Source organism: Vulpes lagopus, chromosome 11 (genome assembly GCF_018345385.1).
Source record: "Vulpes lagopus strain Blue_001 chromosome 11, ASM1834538v1, whole genome shotgun sequence".
Classification (NCBI taxonomy): domain Eukaryota; kingdom Metazoa; phylum Chordata; class Mammalia; order Carnivora; family Canidae; genus Vulpes; species Vulpes lagopus.
This window is the reverse complement of record NC_054834.1, coordinates 55,725,462-55,751,551: the sequence shown is the minus strand read 5'-3', so window position 1 is coordinate 55,751,551 and position 26,090 is coordinate 55,725,462. Positions and strand designations below refer to the sequence as shown.

The window sequence follows — 26,090 nt, the reverse complement described above, 5'->3', positions numbered from 1 at the left end:
TTTCCCTTTCAGGAACTGGGAGTAAGTAATTTCCTGACAGAGAGGTCCCTCTTTTCTTAGGCTTACACTTGAGTGGGAAGAGCTAGACAATGAACAGTAAGAAAGGTAGTTTCAGGTAATTTCAGACAAAGTTGAAGAAAACAGGACCACATAATAGAGTGGCCTCCTGCTAAGGCTGTGACCATGTAAGGAGAGAAGACGATCAGAGAATTTTAGCTTCAGCGAGTATGTGCATTCTTCCCATTGTCTGGGTGTGGAGGGAAGCTGGCACTCCATCCTCGTCTTTTGTTTTGGTTTCATCCTGCTGTGGCACTGAGTTGTGTTAGCACTGGTGGTCCTTGGATCAAACTCAACATCAGAATCAAGGGGGTACAAAATGTGGAAGCTATCCACATGTCCATTCACTGGTGAATGGAAAAAACAAAATGAGCTGTATCCAGACAGTGGATAAAAAGGAGCGAAGTACTGCCACATGCTACAACACAGATGAGCCTCAAAGATGTTATGCGGAGTGAAGAAATCAGGCACAAAGACCACATATTGTGAGATCACATTCATATGGAATGTCTAGAGAAAGCAAATCTGTAGCTATAAAAAGTAGATGAGTGGTTACCTGCAGTTGGACATAGGAATAGTGCTGCAGACGAGCACCAGAGATCTTTTTGGAGCGATGGAAATGACCTAAAGACTTAGTTGTGGCGATGGTCACACAGCTCTGTGTTTACTAAAAATCATTGAATTGTACATGTAAAATAAGTGAATTTTGTAAATGGTGCTTCAGTAACCGAGAGGTAGAGCTACTAATCACCGATATTTAGATTTTTTTACCGTACGTTCTTCACTGGATGAGCATATGGCCTTGTGACTCTGAATTTGTCTCAAGAACGAGGAGAGCCTGTTTGAAATATTTCTTACTAAGAAAATAAACTGTGTACATAGACTAGAAAGCTTTAGGTAGGTAAGGATTGCGATACGAAGAGAAAGGAACTTCCTGGATGCAACAAGATCCTACCTTGTGTAGACTGTCAACAGCAGCAGTCACCCGGTTAAGGACTCTGGGAGCTAAGGGAAGTTGTGCTCAAATGCGCTGTTTCTGCTGCTACTGTGGGCCACCTCCCTTCCGTAGCCTTGACTAAATCCATTGGGAAGGTGAGCTTATCTTACGGGTGATATGTGTTGCCTCTTTGCACCAACATGTAATCCATTTCACAGGTTGCAAGCCTGCTGTGTTATCTACTTCCATCATCACAGAGATTGTTAAAAAAAAAAAAGGTCACTTAAGGTGTGCCAAATTAAAAGAACGGTACAGATCGCAGTGGGAAGATAAGGTGAATATTCTGAGTTATCTAGAGGGAAGAAATATAACCACTTGGAGATAATATCTTCCTTTCTGTTTTAGAGACAAAAAAAAAAAAACTCCCTTTGTGAGCTCTTTTTTCCTTTTTTAAATCCTTTGCTGAGGTTCCCTTTTGTTCTTACCCAGATTACTACCTGTACTGCTAGCTCCAGTGTCTGATCTAGTCCGCCCCATTCTACCCATTTCATGTATTAGAGCACAGCTCTGATTGTGACTCCCAAGGGCCTAGGTAAACTACCGAGTTTTTGTCAGGCCCTCCAAATATCAGCCCTTCCAGGAGTCCCTGGGTGTGTGCTCCCATCTTCCTGGAATACTTTGGGACTCTTCCATAGGCCCCGTGCTCTCCCACCATGGGGGCTTTGCTCATGCAATTTTTCCTCTGTGGGATAACCTCAGCAGGGCTCGCCTGTTGAAATCGTCGCTGTCTTTCAAAGCCTGGCTCGGATGCACCACACCTATGTGATTCTCTCAAATGTATTGCGATTTCTAGCATTCTCTTACTTTGTACTCCCTCACGTTGCCTGCCATACTTGTGTTCTCTTTCGGTGGTCGGCATACCTGGCATAACTTCTTCGTTTGCAAACTCAGTAAGGGCAGAGACTGGGTCTTGGCCGACTTTGTCAGCTTGCATATAGTTGATGCCCAGAATGTAACTTTTCAGATGGAATGGATTGCATAACTCAACTGCCACTCAGATTTTCTTCCTGTAAATCAACTTTCAGCTCCTTTGCACTCTCTTCACATTTTTCTCCCTGTAAGTACCTCAAACTGGATGTTTCAAAAATTTCAACTTACTGCTGTTGTGTCCCTCATCTTGGGCTTTGACACACGTTTTTCCAGGCCAGGGTTGTGCATTTGTGTCTTGGCAGCTTGAGAGCTATGACTGTGAATAATGAGTCAATTATCATCCAGCCTCGGGGAAAGCACAATTATTCCTGACTGGCCAGGCTGAGGTAATCCTCTCCTCCCTATGCCCTTTCAAATGAAGAACATAAAACAGTTGGAATTCAGAGCACTGCAAAGGGAATTTAGACAAAACATTTGTCTGCCGAATTTAGCTTCTTTGGATTTATTCTGATTTATGATTGATTGGTTTTTAAATTGCTTATTTAATCCTAACGACTATCGCTCCAGGGGAGGCCCGATACCAAGGAGCATGTGATCAAGAAGCAGCGGAGTGAAGTAGTTTGGCTGGACAAATCAAGAGCAAATATTATTGTCCAGAGAAACATTGCTCTAGGCTAGGAATATAATGTGAAAATCACCCCCTGACTTTCAAAATACCCAACCTTGTTATAAGCATGATTGCTTATCCCCTATTCTCTTTGCAGAGGGCTTTTTGCAACTACCCACTGTTGCACAGAATTTCCCCTCATGAATTTTTCTTTCCTTCTAGCAACATAGTCAATATCTCTTCGTGACTGAGAACATGCTCTTGATTTATATTGCCGTTGACCATGGCGCAGAAGTACTGACACTCGAGGTTGCCGTCAGGATTTGGTCATGAATTCTGATGTTGGTCGTGTTGATCTGTGAAAACTCTCCTGCAAGTGTGGTGATGCTTCTCAGCATATGGGGTTTAGTCTAGTCTGGCTCTTGTATGAATACATTTGAAATTTTTTTAAGGTTTTTTTTTTTTTTTTTTTTTTCAAAATTAGATTCTCTAAAAGCGATCACTTTCATCTGGAAGATATGCAATCAATATGTGATTAGTGTTTAATTTATCAAGGCATCTGTGGTTTCCACCTCTTCAAGGAGTGCAATCTTTTTCCTTGGCCTGAAATTAGACACAGTAGATATAGTTGGTGGCCTTGTAAGGGACATCTGTTGGAAGCTTGTCTGTTTGGTATCAAAAGAAAATTGAAATTCCATTGCTTCAGAATAATGAAACCTTTAAGAAAAAAAAAAAAAGAGCCTTTGTTTCATCCGTATCGAAGTTTGACTCAGAAATGCCCAAAGAAACTCTCTTTCAGGTCTCGATAACCTACTTGTGCTCTGAAATATTGCTGCTAGATTTCTAAAGTGTATTATGTCTGACACTTATTTCAAAGAAAGAAACATTGGGGATAAGATGAAAGGGGGAAAAGGACTCTCTGATGGAACACAGCAACAGAAGGAGATGAGACGGACACTTGGGTGGCACGTTTGGATTGCCACCAGGATAACTCTGGGAGGCAGCAGCTGGCTCTCTGATCAGGCTTCAGGCCACTTTGGATTCTGGGCTGTGCCAGCATCTGCCATTTTGACATTATCATATTGAAAAAAGAACTTTTTTTTCCCCTATCTTATTCTGCCAAGAGATTTATTATTTGCTGTTTTTTCAAAAAATGATAAAAGCCTTTATGAGAAGCACTTCTGGGTCTTTGGAGTGATAGAGTATATATTCTCCAGAAACTACTTTCAAGGTTCAGGAAAGAGGCTTAAACTGTAGGCCCATCAGAGAGAGAACAAGTTCTTTTCTGAGTCTTCTGGTATTTTTTTTTTTTTTTAAATGAAGGCTTTGTGTTTACGGAAGGAAGTTTTAAAAGGACGAGCAAGATATTTCGTTAGATCTGAGACCCCAACAGTAGCTCAACATCAGCATCAGAAGCTGGGACTTTGTTACCTATTGCTTTTTGGTTTAAAGGAGTTTCATCTGGTTCTCTGTCAAATAACCTGGGTGTTTTGTTGAAAATGGCAGAGGCGTACACTGAGTGAGTATGAGAATAAATAGAACTTTGTCCTTACAGAGCATCTGTTCTTCCCAGACTTCAGTGTGCTTTTCAGGTAGTGAAGTCAATAGACTATTACAGTAGTTGCTGGGACGTAGTATTTTCTTAGTCAAGACTAGATTTAGGTTGTGGTAGCCTTAAAGGATAAGCAGGGAGAAGGGAAACTGTACCCCCTCCTATTAGAACAGTGCACTGAGGAATGCAGGTAGCCACGGGAAGTCTTGCTTGTATCTCTGATGGAGTTTGAGGAACCATTTCATTCCCCAGATAAGTCCTCCTGTTTCCAAGCATTTCCACCGTATCTTGCTCCACCCTGCTACCATTGCTTAGCTTTGCCTTAGGACTGGTTTAGGACCTCTCAGCAGCTGTAAAAGGGGAAGAAGTCTAGGATAAGTCCTAGGACCATCTCTATCTCACTTATCTGATCTGTAGTGCTGGTTGGTTACTTGGGCAGTGTTCTTGGCAACACTCCCAACTACCTCCTCCTGCCCCTCCCTACCCCTCCCTGCCAGCTGCCAAGGCTGGTGCTTCACATCAGAGTTTCTACACTCCCAGTGGAAGCTAGCTAGGAGTCATGGATGCTGGTGCAGAGGTCAGTAGGGACAGCAGGCCTGAGCTTGTGTTATTTATGAATACAACCCTTTTAAAGAGAGATTGATGTAGTCTGTATTTACATTTTCCCTCTGCCTTGTGGAGTTTTTTTTTTCTTTTTCTTTTTGAAGATTTTATTTATTTATTTGACAGAGAGAGAGAATGAGAACATGCAAACCAGCACAAGCAGGGGATGCTGCAGAGGGGGAGGGAGAAGTAGACTCCCCCCCTGAGCAGGGAGCCCCCATGTGGGGCTTGATCCCCAGACTCCTGGATCATGACCTGAGCTGAAGCAGATGCTTAACCGACTTAGCCACCCGGGTGCCCTCAGCTTCTTGAGTATTAATACCCTGTTATAGACTAGGTTAGTGTACCTCTGTGCTCCAGCAGTGTTCCTGTGGTAATGTCCTATTGATAACCCTACAGGTCTTAATTCTGCCAATGACGGGGTAGAAGGAAGCAGACAAAGGACTCTGGACTTGAACCAGGCTGTGAGCAAGAGTCTTACTGATTCTGATGCCGGGAAATTAATAGCTCAAGAGAAACAAGCATGGCCACTAGGCTGGTTAGGCTGTCTCGTAACCTGCCTACAAAGTTCACAGATCAGATAGTCCTTGTGGCTCTGGAGCCCTTTGATGGTGGAGAACCATCAGGGGATGGACAGGGTTCCCCAGTCTGCTTATAGCTTGATTTCTGCCACTTAGCCTCTTTTGATTTTCTTTATCACTTTTCTATCAATTACTGTTTAGATTCCTGTATTTCCTATCATCATTTGCAGCAAGCCAGTTCTGGTTTTGGAATGTACTGAGCACCCTTGGTTTTTCCTGTGCTATTGTAAACTTTTCTTCTTTGTCTCTTTCCTGGGATTTTTTTTTTTTTTTTTCTGCTTCATTCTTCTGTTCTCCAAGGACTCTTTGCCTTCATTTGCTGTATTACTCTAGGTGACATAGCACTGTGGTTGGGAGTGTGGATTCTGAGTCAAAGGCCTGGGTTCAAATCCCTACTGTGCTATTTACCAGCTGTGTAACTTTGAACAAATTACTCTCTCTCTCTGTAGACCTTGGTTTCTTCATCTGTAAAATGTGGATACCAATGGTACCTACCTTTAGGGTTGTGGGGGCCTTAAATGAGATTTATGAGATGCTCATAAAGGAGTATCTGACACTCAGTAAATGTTAACCCTAATTTTTAATTCTAATGTACAAAACTATTTTATGGCTTAAACCATTATCCCAATATAATTTTTACCAGATATTTACCTATAGCTGTGATCTCTCTCCCACGTTTTCACCTACATTTGCAGCTCCTTCTGGGACATTTCCCTCACAATTTCTACCAGCAACCCAAATGAAAATGATCATACCTTCATTCATTATCTCTCATCCGAACTTATCTCCCGTATTTCTGTTAATGGCATCATATTATCATAATTTTTTCAATCTCTTAATTTAAGATTAATCTTAGACTTCCCTTAGCCCAGGAAAATAATAATGCATGTGTATAGATTTAGTACAAAGGTATTAATTGTTTATAGTTTTAAATAGTCAAGAGTAGTTAAACATTGCTTTTTAGTAGTATATGAATGCACAGATAAGATATGAGAAAGTCATTGAAAAAATTGTTACAACTTTTCTGTTTTTAGGATTATGAGTGATCTTCTAATTTTAATTTTTTTCTCTTACAAATTTTCCAAAATTACTCATACTTTGCTTCCATATAAGGAAAATCTCCCCTCAAATTTAGAAAAAAATGAGATAGATAATGTTTGAGTTTTGAAATAAATACTGTACTTTATTGGCCTTTTAACAATGGGTGAGAACAGTGCTGTGTATGTAGTAAGCACTTAATAAGTATTATTGAAAAGTAAGTGAAATAATGTTATCTTTCTGTGCATTTTTAGGAATAATTTTGTAGAGTTTAGAGTGCTTAGTATCTCAAGCATTCAGCTTGTAGATTCTGAAAAGCATTTTGTTGTTGTTTGGAAGAAAGACTCTCAGGAAACACAAAATAAACTAGACTGGGTGTGGTATATATTTTCTAATATGTAGCTTATCATTTCAGAGAAAAATGTGACCAAAAGAGGAGCATGTGGAACCGAGTCTTCAGAAAATATATGTCCTTCAGTAAAATTGGCTTGTGAAAATGAACCAAATGTTCATCATCCTAGAAATAAAGCCATATTTCTTCGGGTTTCATCACAATGTTCAGAAGAGGAACAGGTAATACCATAGGACACTTAGAGAAACAGGAAAAAGCATTCTTTATGAATTAAAAAAAGAAACTGTAGACCATAGGAAACATTGGACAGTTATTGGATCAGTAACTTAGACTCCTGATTCTAGAAGAAGTGCCATTGGGATACTTTATTAAAAATCATCATTATATTTCTTTTTCATTTTTTAAAGATTCACTTATTTATTGAGAGAGAGTGTGTGTGTGAATGTGAGAGTTGGGGGAGGGGCACAGGGAGAGAATCTCAAGCAGCTTCCCCACTGAGCACGGATCCTGACAACATGGAGCCCAGTCCTACAACCCATGAGATCGTGACCTGAGCTGAAACCAACGGTTGAGCACTTTCAGGCCACTCAGGTGCCCTAAAAATCATCATTACATTTTATGATTTCAGCAGCCAATGTTTATGATGGTAACTTGGTTGTCCCCAAGTTTTTAAGTTTGCTTAAGGAACTACCATCTAAAAGTTCTTGCAATTATTTACATATTTTAGCTTGTCCTCTATTTGGGACAAAAGAGTTCCTTTTTATAGTTTTCTGTGTAAAATGGGAGTTTCTTTTATCTGCTCTAGATTCATCTCTTAAAGTAAAATCTATTTTCTTATTTTTTCCAAGATTTAGTCAATAAATATTGGATGCTTTCTTCCTAATCTTTAAGACTTAATAGACGATATTCTTATTCTCCTTAGCTATGGTTTTTAACTCTTAAGGACTCCTAGTAGAAGCTGTTCTCCTTTTTTACATTTGTGTTTCTACTTTCTAGCTCATCATGTTTTCTTTGTGCTATCGTGGACAAAATTGTATATGAGATTGTGGTTTCAAATGAGGGAACAAAAGTCTCTGTGTTAGAAGAGTGTTTATATACAGCAGAGGCCTACAGATTCTTTAATTCTAGAACTTGCTTCCAATGAGATCATTATGGGACCAGAACTTTTTTCTTTCCCCCCTAGAAGATTTACTTTCTACTGGTAATCACTGGCAATTGGAATTATATTTTCTATTGAGTCTTTAACCAACATGTGGAGAGGCAAAGAATTGTTCAATGATATTGTTTCCTAATAACCTGAAAATGTTGTATTACCCTTCTCTGGTTTGTCCTTGAAAGGTTCATTGGGATGGGATGGGAGGTGGGGTAATGAGGTGGGGAGTGTTCCTATTTTACACATGAGAAAACTGAGGTTAAGTAATTTACTCTAGGTTACACTGTGGATGAGTCTAGAGGCACAAGTAAAAGTCAGACCTCCTGAAAACTATTCCCTGACCACTACTATGGCTTAGTGGATCTGGTCCATCATGCATAGCTAATTAACAAAAACCGGAAGGGGAGTTTTATTGCCTGAAGGGCTACAAGATCAGCTCCTTTATTTTTGGTTGTTTCATTTTCTCATCAAGATGTCCTCACTGTTTTTTTCAGATAGTGTTAGATGAAGGCCAAAAAGTTGGCAGTTCCTTTCAAGGTGATCTGAAACGGGCAGGAAAGGTGAAGGTAAGGCATGATTCAATTTTCTTCTATGGCAAAAAATACAAAAAAGTAAAAACAGCACAAAAATCCCAAAGGACTCATTTGCTGTGTCTCATACAAAATTGGAGAATTCAGTAGATTTTGTCCCCTATATATATATATATATATATATTTTTTTTTTTAGTTGATGTTTAAATATCTTAAAGTATGCTTGGCTGGCTGGGTTCCAGATCCTTATTCCTCAAAGCTTAGCAAATGGAATGGGTGCTTCAACAGAGAAACATGACTCTAGTCACCCTGAACATACACCATTAAGAGAAATGACAACGTAACAGTTTTAGTACTGAAACCCTCGTGGAGAAGATAAATTTTTGCTGTCACTTGGATGCCAGGAAAGAACTGCAGCTGTGTACTTACAAACCATGGAAGCTACCATTTTTAATTCCTATGTAAGAGCCGTGGTCTGGGATGTAGAGCTAGGGGACGAAAGACCCAGGCTATGTTTTGAATTCCACTTATGAGATGTAAATTTGTAATTTTACGGTATTTTGTTATGAACATGTTTTAGGCCATGAGTGTAAGAGGCTCCACTAAGTCTCCTTTGCACCAGTGGTGAAATCATTTTCTTATTTACACTCCTTGATATTCACCTGAGATGAATTAGTTCGTGTCTGAAATGTTACCATTTTGTTAATCTGAAATGCCTCATTGTCAGCTTCCTGTGGAGAGCAGTATTCCATGCGGAATAGTCTTTCATTGAAATGCTGCTATTGTGTCTGTAAAGGTCATTTGCTCTGCTTTTTACCTTTGAAGTAATTTTCGGTTTTATTTGCTTGAAAGAGAGAACACTTGAGTTTTGGCCCTGCTCACCTCTCTTGTGATTTACCTGGGGCCAGATGATTTTGTTTCGAATGAACCTTTCTCTTCTGTTTTCTTTAGTTCCTTCTCTCTGACTCTTTAGAGTGAAAAGCCCATTATGGTAACAGCCAGACCCACCACCACCATTTGCTTGAGAAGCAAAAGCCATAAAACAAAAACAAAAAACAGAGATTGTTTTGGACTGTCTTGGTGGTGGTTTATGTCTTGGGAGAGAATCTGGGAACAAAGTCCCTTTTCAAAAACCCCTGAGACGGTTCTTTCCCTTTCAGTATAGAGATCTTACTATGGTGCCCATGAAATCCAGGCCAACTTCCAATTTACTGCTTCTTTCAGATGTCTCTGGGAAAGCACAGTGAATGCAAAGACCTTTAGCTGGGACTCAAAAGTTACTAAGAAAAGTGGATTCAGTTGCTTGCTTTGAATGCTGTGGAAGTGGATTCACTGATTCTTAATTGTATTTTTTCATTAGGTCTAATATGTATAAAATGATGTTAATCCTTTCTCCTAGGTAGACAATTTCCTAGATTTAGAAGATTTGGATGTGGATGAAGAGATTCAGCCCCAAATGAGCAAGGGTATGCTGTTTCCTCTTTATACTGCTTGACCTCTTTCTAGAAACTACAAATAAGACTTAAAAGACAGCTGCTGCTGCTGCTGCTGCCACTTCTTCTTCTTCTTTTTTTTTTTTTTTCTTTTTGGTAAGTCCTACTTGTACCTTCCTTGACTTAGGGAAGGCTTACAGTCCTGCAATTTCTTTTTCAGTAACAAAGATTTCAGCTGAAAGGTCAAAGCCTGTTGAAGGTTGTGAAGTCTTTGGTCTAAAATGAAATAAATGTGCCCCCTCCTTCCCATTGCCCCCCCCCCCCCCCGCCCTGTGTTTGAATTTTGGATAATTTTCTCAAGTAGAGTCATTTGAGTCAAACTCTTGTTTTTTTTTAGAAGCACCATGTAAATTGAATTATTTTTGAGTGACATATCAGTTGATCATAAAAATAGAATTCATCATAAAATAAAAATCTTTACTTCTATAAATATTTATTAAATATATAAGCCAAACACTAAAGACTAAATATATATTGTAAATGTTTCTTCAGAGCATTTTCACAGTTGGGCTGGACTGGGAGAGGTTTAATGCTAGTCCTATCTGATGTTTATGCAGATGAGGCCTTTTTTCCTTTCCTGCTTAATGTTACTGTGTAAACATAGGTATCCTTTGTCGCTCAAAAGACCTTTGAAATATATCCAAAATTAGAATTGTTTGTTTTGAAGATTCTCATTGCTAATTTAATATGCAAGAATATCTCAAAGTTAATGTTGAATGTTTGGAAAGGAGCTGTTTCCCCGGGGGTTGCTGGTATTGAATTATTGTTTACAATCTTTTAGGTAGTCATAAACATGGATGATGGTGATTATTGTTGGGGAAAGTGATTTTATTTATTATAATCACACACAAGTTACAGTGCTGGGTGTTGTCAGTTTGGGAGTGGCAACACTATAAACTGGTTGTATGAAAGACCCTGCTGTGGCTTCTCTGGTTGCCCAAATTTGAGAGGCTTTGGTAATTAGAAGCAGTTACCATTTTTATTCGTCTTCCAAACATCACTACTACTCCATTGAAGGGATTGTGTCTCATGCACTCTATTAACCAGTAGACTTTGCAGATTTTTTCCTTACTTACTTGGTTCAAATGAGATCAGAGATCTAAAGGAATCACATGCTCTAGGGAGAGGTTTTCTTAACTTTGAAACCCCAGGCAGCTCTGAATTTCTCTATGTGAGCAGCTTAGAGGGTCCAATTGGATCAGAAGGGATAGCTAAGGACTTATCAGGAAGCCAGGTTTGTAGAGCAAGCACAGTATTTTAGGGGAAGAGGAGATGTCAAAAATGCAGATTCCTGGGTCCTGTTTTTGTTTTTTTTTTTACAAGAGAGAGTCTAATTCAGAAAGTCTTTGGTGACAGCTAGTGATCTGCGTTTTTTACCACTACCCCAGGGGATTCTGATAGAGTTGTCTTTGGAAGACACTTGGAGACAAATGATTCTGGTCTGTATATAGTACATTTGCAATATAAATTTAATTTTATAGGAAGACACAAAAGTGTATGGGTTGGGCATTTTTTTCATGGCTTTTATTTCTTGCTTCCTGCCATTAGCAAGAAAGTCTGTATACTGGCATAAACTTACTAGGCAAAAGATTTAATTATGATTATATTCAGTCTTTCAAATTAGCCTTTTAACTTTTTTCCATTATTTTCACATTGTTTTTTTATTTGTATTTTATTTTTTTTTAAGATTGTATTTATTTATTCATGAGAGACACACAGAGAGAGAGAGGCAGAGACACAGGTAGAGGGAGAAGCAGGCTCCATGCAGGGAGCCCGATGTGGGACTCGATCTCCGAACTCCAGGATCACACCCTGGGCTGAAGGCAGGCGCTAAACTGCTGAGCCACTCAGGGATCCCCTCACATTGTCTTTTCAAACATTTTTTCAAGTTGTGTGGTGTGTTCTTACCAAATCTGTTTCTTTAGTTAAAAAAAATAGCATAAAAACATCTCACTACTGTGATTTTTCCAGAAATTGGGCAACAAATAGTGTTGCATTTGTGTATAAGAGGTTGCTAAGGCTGAACCAGGTCTTGGTAGACTTGAACGAGCTAGTCAAGCCCATCGCATGTGTAAAATAATGTGGACAGGCTGGGCTGAACAGCAACCCAGGCTTCAATGATCTATTCTAATTACTGAAGAGTACCACCAGGGCTTCACAATTTTTATAATGCAAGATCTGGGTCATTTGTAAGGAAAAAAAAAATTAAACAGTTGTGCCAAGGTGAATTTTAGTTTGGGCCTAATTTGTATTACACTTCAGGAATGTGAGCAGACGGCAGATATTTATATCAGATGGGGAATGTGACATTTTAAATAGGCAAGTTGCTTGTATAATTTTGGCAGCTGAGAGGTTTACTGATTAGATCCCGTTGTTACTGTTTAAGCAACAGATTTGCCCAGGGCAACAGGGAAGAGAGTCGCGTATTTGTTTTTCTATCACTGATTTTATTTGTTCACCTTATTTGCTTTCATAAATATTCTTCAAGATTCAGAAGCATGATTCTTTCCCAAGATTCGCCTTATCATTTTGGCAGCCTGGGCAGAGACAGTTTTTCAGAGGAGCCGGTCCAGGGCAGCTGAATCGAGCAGTTGTCTGAGGGTAACATTTGCCACAAACCTTGGTGCACTGTGGTTATTAGACATCAAGTTAACCACTTTTTCCTCCTTTGAATTGGAGGTAAGGTAGTTAACCTGGTGATTACTGTCCTGCCCCAGACTCCTTCCAGAAAAAAATGATTATTTGGAATAGGTATTAGTTATTATGCTGAGGCCTTAGAGCAGGAAGGATCTCCTGGGCATCTTTATTCATTTTTTCCCCCTCAGCTGGCTGAGCCTGTGCTCTGGCTGAGTGCAGTTGACCGAAGAGTCTCCCGAGGTCTTATTCTCAGAATCATACTGCCTTATGCAGGGCTCTCGACTGGTGGCCAGTGTGGTTACGCTATGGCCGATTGTGTTGGGTGAGAACAGGCAACTGACCCCTGCTCAGAGATTGGCAGCCCTATTGGATTTTCATTTTCAAGCTGTCCACTGCTCCCAATTCTAACGAAGGCATCAGTCACCTTTAAAAAAAAAAAAAAATTATTTTCTTGTCTGCAACTTTAAGCAGCTTTTGTCCTGGGAGTCTTATTCAACAGACATGGAACAACTATGACTGGAGCCTGGAATCCAGCTTCTGTCTTCATTGAATTCATTACTTAGACATTAACCAGAGAATCACAAATACAGGATTAGAAATTATTCTAGATCTCATGAGAACATATAGCAAGGGAACTTAAATTTGTGGGATCAGAGAAATTTCTCTGAGAACCTGAGATCTAAAGGATGAGTGGCAGTAACTAAATGAGAGGGGTGGGGTCGAGGTGAGGGGAGGGTAGAAGAACATAGGAACAGCATAGAGAATGACACATGTGAAGGTCCTGAGCTCTGAAAGATCTATTTCAGCCAACTTCTAGTTTAGGCATTTTGTTTATTTTATACTTAGTACTGTTAAAAATCATTCTTTCGGGGATACCTAGGTGGCTCAGTTGGCTAAGAATCCAACTCTTGATTTCAGCTCAGGTCTTGATCTCAGGGTTGTGAGCTCAGGCCCTGCGTTGGGCTCCATGCTGGGTGTGGAATCTATTTAAAAAAAAAAAATCATTCTTTCATGGCCCAGAAGATCACTAAAAACATTGAGAAAGAAAAACCCTTGCTTCAGAATGTTCCTTTATCCCTCTTCCTCCAATTTTTATGTGTGCTATGAAAGCCCAGCTTGACATGTCAGCCACAAGGATAAACTTGTTGCCCGATTCTCGTGATTGTACAAGGACACTTCTACTCCATTCCTGAGAAGGGAACAGAATTGGGAAGATACTTCTGCCCCTCCAAATCCTTTGTTTGTTTCTCCCCAAGGGAAATGTAAGGCTTTATCTACTTAGATTGGGAAAACAAACTATGTATATATGGATCAACCTCTTTGTTCTTTTGGGTTCATGCTGTTTGGAAATGTATGTCTTCTCATCTGTATCTGTACCATCTTTCTCATAGTAGACACACTTGAGATGGGGCCACACACACCTACCTTAACCTTAGAGATACAATGAAGTTGCCTAAAAAAGAAATTAGATAATTGAATCCTGCCTTCGCAGATTCTTTTTCCATGGTCTGGTGTGTGTCCGTTTTAAAGCTTCTCAGGTGATTCTCCTGTGCAGTTGAGGCTGGGAACCATCTCTAGACAGACATTTGGAGGGATGACTCTCTGAGGCCTGACTATAAGGGCTCTCGTGATGTGAAGCAGTTCTACTTACACCGATGGATCCAGGTCAGCTGTGTGCACTTTCTGTCAGGTGGGATTCCAAGGTCTAGACTTGTAGGAAAGGTTGATATGTAAGAAGCCCAATCGTGGCTGCAGGACAAGCCCTATTTTCAAATTCAGCTCTATTAGTTGGAAAGCTCATGTTTTATCCCCATCTTTCTGACTTCTGTATATATTTCTCTTTTGTTTCTGTATTTAAAGATGGAGGGATACGATTTATTATCACTGTCAAATGCCAACCCCACCCACAGAAGTAAGTCTTCATGCCCCTCAGTTTTTCCTCTTTTCGTGTTTCCATTTTTTTTTATTCTGCGACTTTTTTCTCAAAGTAGGTGTTTGTTAATGTGTCTCTTGAAAGCAGCATATGGTTTGTATATATGCATCTATACACCTACATTCTAAATTTTGTCTTTTATTGGGGGTATTTAGTTCATTTACACTTATTGTAGTTGCTGATACATTTGGCTTTAAACCTAGTATCTTATAATTTTGTTTTCTACTTGTCCCGCCAGTTTTATGCCTCCCCTCACCCATTTTTTGCCTACTTTGGATTAATCAGCATTACTGTATTATTTCATCTCCCACTATTTCTGCTGGGTTGAGAATTCTAGATTTGTAATTATTTTCTTTCAGTATTTTATAGATGATATTTTATTCTTTTCCGGTGTTAATTGTAGAAAACTGTTGGAAACCGGATGTTAAACCGGTTGTTGTTCCTTCGAAGATAATATGTTTTCCCCTCATTTGGCTGCTTTTATAATTCTCTCTTTTGTTTTTCCATTAATTTCACTATGCCTTGGTATTGTTTTATTTGAATTTATTTTGTTTGGGGTTTGTAGGGATTCTTGTAAATATTGGGAAATTCTTAGCTCTTGTCTTTTCAAATATTACTCATGCCTTGACTTTTTCATTGTGTCCCATATATCTATCTTTTATGTTCTTTTCTATCCTTTTAAAAATTTCCTTTCTTGCTTCAGTTAGAATATTTTCTACCATTGGGGCTCCTGGGTGCTCAGTCTGTTAACCATCTGCCTTTGGCTCAGGTCATGACCCTGGGGTCCTGGTATTGAGCCCCAGCTCTGCTCTTCCCCCTACCTTTACATGTTCTTTCTCTCAAATAAATAAATAAATAAAATCTTTAAAAAAATATTTTCTACCATGTATATTCTAATTTACTAATCCTTTGTTGAACTGTGTCTATCTTCTGTTACAATCATCAATCTTTCAAATATTTTAGCTTTTTTTTTTTTTTTTGAGACACAAAATGAGGGGCTGAAAGAGACAGAGGAAAAGAGAAAGAGAGAGAGAGAAAGAGAGAGAAAGAGAGAGAGAGAATCCTAAGCAGACGCCCTGCTAAGCACAGAGCCTGAGGTGAGGCTTAATCTCATGACGCTGAGATCATGACCTGAGCCAAAATCAAGAGTCAGATGCCTGAGTCACCCAGGTACCCCTCAGTTACTTTAGCTTTTAAAAGAGATCTGGAATATCTCTTTTGATAGGTTTCAGTTCTGTGCTGAAATTCTCCACTTTTTAATGTATTTTGGGGGAACACATAAGTAGTTATTTTAAAAGTTCACATCTGGGATGCCTGGGTGGCTCAGCAGTTGAGCATCTGCCTTCAGCTTAGGGTGTGACCCTGGGGTCCTGGGATCGAGTCCCACATCGAGCTCCCTGCAGGGAGCCTGCTTCTCCCTCTGCCTGTGTCTCTGCCTCTCTCTCTCTGTGTCTCTCATGAGTAAATAAATAAAATCTTAAAAAAAAATTAAAGTTCATGCCTTATAATGCTAATAATACCTGGTGGGATCTCTTGTGGGTCCATTTATATATTATTCATTTTCCTTTTGATTTCATGTCTTTGTATACCTGGTAATTTTTGTTTGAATGCTGAACATTGTATATAAAATATTATGTAGGGTCTAAGTGACATTATCTTTTTCTAGCGTTAGCTTTTCTTTAACATTTGCTAGCAGTTATTCTTAGTAATAACTTATATAGTAATAACTTATATGATCACCGTCATCCAGTCTAGTTTAAGGCCCTGTGTGGGGGCTGATCTACTTCTAGTTCTTACTTACCCCTATGGTGTAGCCCTTCAGGGTAGATCATAGCACTACCTTCTTTGGAGGCTCTGAACTCTAACATTTGTCTTCATAGTGCTGCGATTCTGTTGGTAATTCTGCTAAGCTTCTCAGCCTTTTAGCTTCTCTCATCTTTGCATTTCGGCTTCTCAGCTTCTCCTTGCAAATCAGTAAATGCCATCAGTTGTAAAGGATCTTAGACTGTTGGACTCACGTTTCAGTACTTTCCATCTCTCTGGGATCTTGTCTCCTCAAGTCGTGGGCTGCCCTAGTGGTTCGCTAATGCCTTTAAATAGTTGATTTAAGGTTGATTAGGTAATCTATCCAGCTTTTCTAGTGCTATTGGTGGGGGGATTGGACTGATATTACCTAGACCAGCAGATCCCTGGAGATGTGGTCTAGGAAATCCTAGGGAAACCCCAAGGTCTGAAGGTCAAAAGTGTTGATATTTGCACTGATGTAGCAAAAGCAATGTAGGTGAAGATGCTGGTAGCTTAGTGCGAATCAAGGTAGTGTCACAAAACTGTACTTGGTAGTCATCGTAATCTTCATTGTCATGAATTTGTAATTAAAATGAATGCTAGGGGGATGCTGGTTGGCTCAGTCAGTTAAACATCTTGACTTTACCTCAGGTCAGGCTCTTAAGGTCCTGTGTCAGGCTCTGCTCAGCAAGGAGTCTGCTTGTCACTCTCCCTCTACCCCCCTGTCCAACTTGTGTACACTCTCTCTCACTCTCAAACAAATGAAGTACTTTTAAAAATAAAGTGAATACTCCAGGATCAGGCCCTGGACTGAAGGCAGGTGCTAAACTGCTGAGCCACCCAGGTGTCCCCTATTTTTATTAAATCTTGATCCTTGAATACACTTTTAAAAAAATGTTTGTTTGCTGAAATCATAAGTATGCATAAAGCACTTCTGCTGCATTCTGAAATATAATGGTTATCTCACAGAAAAGCACTTGTGTGATTGAGTGCTAGACTGAACTAGTCCCCCTCCCCTCCATTATTTTCGTGGAACAACATTTTTACTTGAAAGAATGACAGACAAACTATAGGTCTCAAAAAATGAGTGAAGGAAGCCTGTCTTCAAGAGAAATATACTGGCAGTGTTCATTGCCAATGACAAAATTGGCAATGGATCAAGTGAAACTTCATTTTTGGAAAACTTGTATTCAGTACTGTGAGCTTGACAGCTTCCCAATATTTAATGGCTTTTCTGATAAAATTGGTGATGTTAACTAATGTGATCTTTATGCCATATAATGAAATGTGTCAACATTTGAGAGATCTACATAAAACAGTGAACCAGTATTTTCCAAATGACCAATTTATGATGTTACAAAATTACACATAGGAGAAATGTCCATTCAATGTGTAAGATAGATCAATGAATTTTAATGTAACAGTATGAAAAATTCACTGAGATGGTTTCAGATTGCACACTGAAACTATTTTAAAAAACTTTATCATTTGTCAAGGTCTGGTATAGCATCAAAGAAGAATATCCACAATTATATAAAAAGACTATTAAAGTACTCCTCTCTTTTCCAGCTACATTTCTGTGTGAGACTAGATTTTCTTCATTTGCTTCAATTGAAACAGCATATTGCAAAATTGAAGGCAGAGGCAAATATAAAACCTAGCTTTTTTTTTTCCCTTAAGGCAAACATTTACAACATTTCAAAAATGTTAAACAGTGCTTTCTTCTCCACTATTTTCTTTGTTTTTAGAAAAGAGATTTTTCATAAAAACATTTATTTTAATATATAATGGTATTATTGTTAGTGGTTCAATAAACAAATATTTGCAGAATTGTCAGTTTTAATTTCTAATATGGTGAATATTGATTGATATAACCCACATAAACAAAAGCTCTTTTGGGGTCTTCAAAAATTTCTAAAAAACAAGAACCAGGGAGATAGACTATCATAGCAGAAAACTGTGTGCTGAAGAGGCATTACTAGAGCAGTTCTTATCTGTATTCTTTTTGGTTTTGAGTGCCCAAAATTTCAGAAAAATTTGGCCATTTCTACATGGCAACAAAGAAACAGATTGATTAATTTTTATAAATATGCCACACAGGTTAGATACTGTTATCTAAATTATGAGACCTCAGGTAGATTGCTTACTTTTAAATGTTGTATTAGATTATGTGATAATAGCTTTTGACTTGTGATTATTGACTTACTACAGAAAGACAAATGGCATAAACACATAGTTTGTAAACGTTGAAATTCTTGTCATGTAGTTGGGAAAGAAAAGATTGGAATGTTTTCAACCAGGCTTGCCATCCAACATGAAGATTCACTTTTGAGAGATGCCTTGACTCTGCAGTGCACACCAGCCAAGATGGTGGTATTTAGTTGAGGTGAAAACAAGGCCTTTGGTTCTTTCAGAAACAACAATTAATAAGATCAGATTAAGTTTCATAAAGCATTTCAGTTTTGGAGTTTTGTAGAGAACTTCAGAAATTCCATCCCTCCCCAATCAATGAATACAACCATTTTTCTTTCTGAGAGAATGCGAGTGTATAAATAACCCATCCATGATTTTAAAATGGCTGAAAGATAAGGTAACCTTCTTCATGAAATACGCCTTACCAGACTATTCCGGTACGGATTAGTTTCACTCTTTTATAAATCTGTCCTTTTCAGGACAGATTTTTGTCCCATTCAGTTTTGTTCTTGATTATTCTTGGGTTGATTTTTGTGTGTGAAAATCTCACCCCTGGAAGCAAAAGGTAGTATTTGAGGGTAAAAACTACGTATAGTTTACATCATCTACAATGTCCTATTGGTAGGTAGGCTCTTCCTCGATACTCAGGGTTTAGTTTAAAAGTTGAGATGTGGGGAATTCATTCCCTGTCTCAAGTATTTGTTGAGGATTTGCTGTGTGTCAGGTGCCGTGTTAGGCATCAGTGAATATGCATTTATGCATTTTGTTATTTCACTGAAGAAACAAATGACAAGAATTGGAAGTGTGGAGGAAACCAAATCTTACTGTTTTGAGGGAATTGTTTCCATGGCACTAGAATCTTTATAAAAGAAACCACTTTTGTTAAAAATCCTACCTTCTCTGCAAACACATCTGGGAGGCAAAGAGTTTCCAGCTTAGGAATTAGGGAGTTGTCCTCCTCCATGCATAATATTGTCAATCAGATTTTAAACAGCTCTGAAAGCAGAATTGATTTTGATCCACATTTGAACTGATGTTTGCCCTGGCAGACAGTGGGACTTGTAGGTCCTGGTTTTCAGGTGAAAAGGCCTGAACCTTTCTCTTCCTTCCTTTGTTGTTGGCCGGCCCCTGACCTGGCTTATCTCAATCCTAGGTGATTATACCAGGGAGCTCAGTGAAGGGAGTTGGCTTTGAGCTCATTAATAGATGTATTAGAAAGCCAGTCTTTCCATCAACCTGAGTTTAAAAATAGGACTTTTCTGGGTATCAAATGTTTAAGTGTACCTAATACTGACTAACCATGCTCATGTGCTATAGTAGTGACACTCCTTGGCTCTGAGATCGGTTGTGATAATCTGATAATCTTAAATAATTCATAATCATGAATGAAATGTAATGAAATTGCTTGTTTAGAAGAAGTTCATGATGTGACATCGTGGGCAGAGTATGGGCTCTGCTGCCCGGCTCTGACCCTTCCTAGCTGCAGGCCCCTCGAATGAGGTTGCTCTCCTTGCTTAGAGCTCCTGGCCTGCGAAACCCAAGTGCTAGTGCCCTCAGAAGGATTAGCTGAACTATGCATACAAAATGTCAGCCCATATAAGGCTTGACTGTTGTTTTTATTTTTGCTGATTAGGTCATATTTTAAGGTCCCAATAATTAATCACAGTAGAAATATCTTCTTCACCAATACCCCTATCCACGCGCAGGTTCAGTTTCTAAGCTGACTAGGTTCTGTTGCCGGAGTCCTACGAATTTTGTAATTAATGTGTTTTGTGAAGGTGTTATCTGCAGCGGTGAGAGACGTATTTCAAATAAGTTTCAGCTTTTGAATATCAATACCTGCTTAATTACCTCCCATACATGCTGCCATTGGCAACAGCCAAGGCACGCCTGGTGTTAATTAATCACTTCCACTGAGAACTTAATTAGTGTCTTCATTAGGATCATCATCGAGAAGCAGGCAGTGTCGTCCTGAGCCAGCTGCAAGCTACTGGCTAGCTCCTGCAGCCCTTCTGGTCCTGCAAAGCTGGGACTGATGAGGAAGCCTGTTGTGCTTTGATTTGTTTTTATTTTTATTTTGTCTCCCTTAAAGAAAGCTGTGGAAGGGCTGACCATGATGCCTCCATGTTCTGTCACACATGCAAAAATAAGGCAACAGATCCCCTTACAATGGCTAGATCAGAAAACCCAGATTGGTTATTGAACTCTTGTCATGGTGCTAAACAGGCTGGAAACAAGTTGTTTGCAGCGTCGAAAATCAGAGCATGATTTCTGCATGTGACAAAGTGTTTCAGTGAAAGCCCTTTCCTTCTGGCATCACTGTTTTTTTTTTTTTTTAATATATAAATTTTTTGAAATAGTGCCATAGTGTTACAGGATGAAGTCAGCACTGCGTTTCCTTTCTCTCCATCCCTCAGGAAAATATGGGAAAATGAGGCAAAGGTAGCATCTTCTTGCCTTACTTTCCTACAGGGGTAGAAATTGGATGGGGGGTGAGAGGCACGATCAAGTCGGTCCCTAAGGATCCTTTCCCCAGACCTCTTGGACGGAATGTGACCTTGAGGCAAGAAGATAAAAATAAATGTACCGATGACTTCTATTTTATGGAAAAGGGAATCTCTTGGGTAAATCTCCAAAAGAGGGCAGGCATTGTGAAAACGAACCTATTTTACTTGAACATTTTTACTTCATTCTTTTGACTATTGTAGGCTTTTAGGTGATTTTGGTCAATTGTGAACTTGGTGAAAGGATCCAATGCAATATTTTGTATCCGACAGATTTGCTGCTGCTTCCAGGAGAAGTGGAGGAGGACGTGTGCACGCGTGTCCCTTCTTACATTCCTTCTGTGGCCCAGCCCCTCGCCCCTGGGGTAAAGCCAGGACCCGCTGTGAGAGGACCGGACAAACAAATGGAAGAGGTACTCCATAGGAAGTTCAATTGGTCTTGAAATTGTTTTGACTTTGTAACTTGTCCTTTCAGAGAAATGCTGCTATATGCATGTGCTTTTTTATTTTTCTTAGATTTGAGAAAATTCAGAATTCATGTTGCTTAATTGAGTCCCTCTGACTGCCCTCTCTCTCTCCTGTGTAGATTTCTTTTTAAGCATGGAGGGCAATTATGTTTTTATGGGGAAACTATTTTTGTGTCATGATGTGTGCCATGCTACAGGACAGTGTTATCTGGGGACTATGCAATAGATTCTCTCTTTTTGTCTGGACTGGCTATTTTCTTTTTACTATTGTTTCCAAGGTCCTATAAACATCTTGTGTGGGTTAAGGTAAGGCCAGGCTGTTGTTGTAGAGAATCCCAACAGTAAGTCAGTAGCTGAAAGGGGATAGAACTTTATTTCTCTCATATAATGGTCTGTGGAAAGCCCCCCGCCTTTTTTTTTTGAGATTTTATTTATTTACTTGAGAGAATGCGAGAGTTTGCACACAAGAGCAGGGGGTGGAGGAGGGGCAGAGGTAGAGGGAGAAGCAGACTTCCTACTGAGTGGGAGCCACACATGGGGCCCAATCCCAGGACCCTGAGATCAGGACCAGAGGCAAAGTTGGATTCTTAACTGGCTGAGCCACCCAGGTGCCCCTAAGGTAAGCCTCTAAAATGAGCATTTAGCTCTGATTGCTGGGGTCACTGGGTCCAGGTTCCTTTTCTCTGGATCTCCACTATGCCTTAGGACACTGTCCTTGGTCTGTTCCAGATCAGGTCACCATCCTACCTGGAGGGGCAGCAGAAAAGAGCATGGGAACAGCGTATTTTCCCAACACTTAGGACTCAGGACTCTTCATTTCTGTTCAGAGCCACTGGCAGCCACTTAAGTCACATGTTCCCGTCCAGCCACCAGGGGCGCCGGGAAGTGTCATCTAGCCAAGCACTTCACAATCAGGGGGAATGAAATCTTGGCCACGTGTGTGCTGTCCCACGTGCACATCCAGGACGTCATCTCTTGTCATCATTTACAACTCCCTACATATCCTTCACAAACTTGCACTGACCAAGGCTGCTGGTGGTGTTGGGTAATGACCTTTATCACCCAGGTTACTCCCAACATAAAAGCATTATCGGGGACAAGAAGTTGCTTCCTAATATAATCACTAGGGATTGATTATTTGATCATTCAGGTACTACCCGTCTGGTCACTTATTCTGTTATGGAAGCAGTCATTCCATCAGAGGTAATCCATACATTTCAATTTTAAATTGTCTTTTTTCTCATGGAACTTTTGTTTAGTGACATCACAAACCTATGTCTAGGATGCTTGCAGGCTTATATCACGCCGCTGAATTGGTTACCAGATAAACTGGTAGCGAAAGCCACTCTTCAGCTGTGCTTTTTGAATCTCAGATCGCTTTCTCCAAGTACTGAGAAACTAAAATTGCAATGTTATTTCTAGGAGGAATCAGTTTCTTTTAAAGACTTGCTCACACTCTTGACTTCAGTTGTGACCATACAAATTGCTGGACCAGCCAGTGGTCATGGCACCTAGCGCCATTATAAGAATTGTTATAAAATTGTTTCAGTTGATGGGTTAAAAAAGCTGAGTGATTCCTAGAATCCATCAAATAGCCAGTAAAAATGCAGGTTAAAACCTTGTATACGATTGTATCTTTAAAAGGAACATCAATTTCTTCCCAGCGGACGTGAACCTTTTTAAAATGTTGGAATCAAAACGATAAGAACAAACTTTGTGTTGGTAGACTTACGAAATATAGATGAAGAACTTTTGCTGTTTTTTGAATATTTAGAATGTCTTGGTTGGGATTTTTATTTCTTACCAGTACCTGTTAGAGAAACTTTTCAGAACTGTCTAGAATCCTAATACTGTACAAACTGCGCCTCGCTTTAACAGTATCCATCTTATTTTAAAGCACTCACTGCCAGTAAAAGATCATAATAATCAATTTCTGGCAGATTGATTGTAAGGACCTACCAGGGGGCAAATTTGGGCTAGATATGGTAGTTGCTTTCTGTGACTCCAGTCTCAAAGATGAAAATGTATCCTGGATGTCTTGACGTCCTCTTTTTTTTTTTTTTAAAGGTCATGTTTACTAATTTAGCACCATAATTCCAGTCAGGCCATCTCCAGTGGCTGGGAGGAAGAAGGGACGAGGTGAGGAAGGTGGAAAGGGTGGTTCTTAACTTCTGGCCCCATCTGTGCTCTCAGGCAAGGCAGGATCTAGCAGAGATGAAAATGGTTGAGGCTGGAATTTGAAACAAAAGCTTTTGGTTCAGATGGTAAGGAGGCCCTCAAGAACAGCAGAATCCGTGTACCCAGAAGGCAGTGCTGGAATTCGCCTCATGAACTAGGGGGATTCTTCTTGGCATCCAAGTCCTTTTTCATTTCTTTGAGTTTTTTAGCCACGTTTGATATGTCATACTTCTGAGCCAGATACATTCCAACCACGTTGCCAAAAGTAAATCCAAGCAGGAACTGGAGCAGGGTGTCGGCGCGGAGGGCGGGAAGCGCGGTGCAGCTCGGTGGGCCCGGTTGACGTCCTCTTAATTGCCTAAGAAGAGGCCATGACTTCCTGATCCAGATTAGACCAATTTAATTTTTTTTTCTAATTTTATCACTGGGTTTTATACATTTTCATCTCCCCTTTAGAGTCACACATTTGCCAGGAACCTTCCATTTTCCATCTGTGAATAACTTCTTGCCTTAGTTATTCTGTCTTGATGGATTTCGGACAGCTTTATAGAGCAAAGAGAATCCACATGAGGAGGATGAAAAACTGTGTGTGCCTCCTCCCATCCTCCCGTCTAGCTCCAAATCATAGAAGGAACTTTTGTGGTATTTCAGTGGGAGATCTCCTGTTTTTCCAATTAGTAACGGGACTCTAAATTTTTTTTCACCTGTGAAGACAGTTTATTTACTATATTACTTTATAAGATAGCCTACAGCTAAATGCTGCTCTTATTGATTTGAGCATTAGTTCTGTTTTCTTTAATTTGGCTGTGTGGTACTATGAATGAAAATGATTTCTCTGGTAACAAGGTCTCTCTTTGAATAAGTCACATAAGCAATTTTAAGGAAACTAGCCGTTTTCTAACAGTGTGCAAATTCTATTCCCTGAGAGGCTATGAAAAGATTTCAATTAGATTTGAAATGAGACCCCTCAAATCCACATATTTCTCTCCACTCCTTAGGCAAAAATAACAAGTTAATAACTTAATTCACAGTTGTTTTCTTTTTAGTATCAGGGGATTTGGTTTTCCATTGCACAGATTCTTCTTTTTGAAATAAATCAGAATTTCAGTTTGTAATCCCAAAGCCTTGGAGTCATATAGCTTAGAACCCTGAAATGAACCTAACCTGAAGGAAAAGAATTTCCAGCATGTGCGGCTGTAGCCAAGAGCCGAAATACATAGGATTGCAACCTTCTTGTATTTTAAAAGCTGCCATTGTGAAGATCACAGTGATGTCTTCTGAATTACAGTGTCCATCTATTTGGATTGCATATGCGCCCCTTGTCTTGGAGGACTCTGCATTCACTGATGTGTGTACTCATCAGCTGACTTAATTAAAAAGCCAAAAAGTGGGAACTAGTGCCAAGCTCAGTGCTATGCACATGGTAGACATGCAGTGAATGTCAAATGAACACATAAATAAGTGGAAAACCTCATTACCCACAGAGAGTGTTTTTCTGGTATAATAACATGGTCAGGGTCATCCTCTCTTTTCTTCTCTATTGGTTCATTCTCCTCAACATGTAAACAGGTTCAAGTCTCTTCCACCCTTAGTGAAATGAAGTAAAACAAAAGGAAGGAAAAGCAGCTTTCTCTTTCTCGGGCCCTCTTGGGCTACTGTCTTTTCTTCTGCCTCTCTTCCTTTTTTTTTTTTTTTTTAAGATTTTATTTATTTATTCATGAGACACACACACACACACACACACACACAGGCAGAGACACAGGCAGAGGGAGAAGCAGGCTCCATGCAGGGAGCCCAACGTGGGACTAGATCCCGGGTCTCCAGGGTCAGGCCCTGGGCCGAAGGCGGCGCTAAACTGCCGAGCCACCCGGGCTGCCCCACCCTCTCTTCTCATCTGACTTCAGAAAATATTAGACTTGACTCTACTGGTTGACTCGGCTTCCTTTCCCCTCATTCCTCATTCATTATACTGCAGAATGTCCTTGGTTCCAGTCACCTGCCTGGATGTATTCAGAATAAAGGTACCAGTTACTCTGTAACTGCCCGATCCCAGTGGACACTTTCCAGTCTTCTTTTGGAGGCTCGGGATTGGACTGAGGGGCATGGAGGGGGCGGGGAGTGAAGGGAGGGGCAGAGGGAGAAAGAGAGAGGATCTTTTTTATTTTTTTGTATATTTTTTATAGCAGTTTGATTTGCCAACACATAGTATAACACCCAGTGCTCATCCCAACAGGTGCCCCCCTCAGTGCCCGTCACTTAGTCACCCCATCCCCCTGCCTGCCTACCCTTCCACTACCTCCTGTTCGTTTCCCAGAGTTAGGAGTCAAGGAGAGAGAATCTTTTTTTTTTTAAGATTTATTTATTTATTTATTTATTTATTTATTTATTTATTTATTTGAGAGGGAGAGAGAGAGAGAGAGAGAGAGGCAGAGACACAGGAAGAGGGAGAAGCAGGCTCCATGCTCGGAGCCCGACTCCAGGATCGCACCCTGGGCCAAAGGCAGGCGCTAAACCGCTGAGCCACCCAGGGATCACCCAAGGAGAGAGAATCTTAAGCAGG

General features: G+C 39.9%; 1 protein-coding gene across 1 annotated transcript in view; it reads left to right on the top strand.

The window, feature by feature from the left end:
- The window catches only part of LOC121472133 (intraflagellar transport associated protein), a 63,516-nt gene that overhangs the window by 30,221 nt on the left and 7,205 nt on the right, over window positions 1-26,090 (top strand). Inside the window, exons 3-6 of the mRNA XM_041723204.1 lie at window positions 6,721-6,878; window positions 8,305-8,376; window positions 9,740-9,806; window positions 21,159-21,298. Coding sequence (XP_041579138.1) covers window positions 6,721-6,878; window positions 8,305-8,376; window positions 9,740-9,806; window positions 21,159-21,298 — 437 coding nt within the window. The remainder of the gene's footprint in view (window positions 1-6,720; window positions 6,879-8,304; window positions 8,377-9,739; window positions 9,807-21,158; window positions 21,299-26,090) is intronic.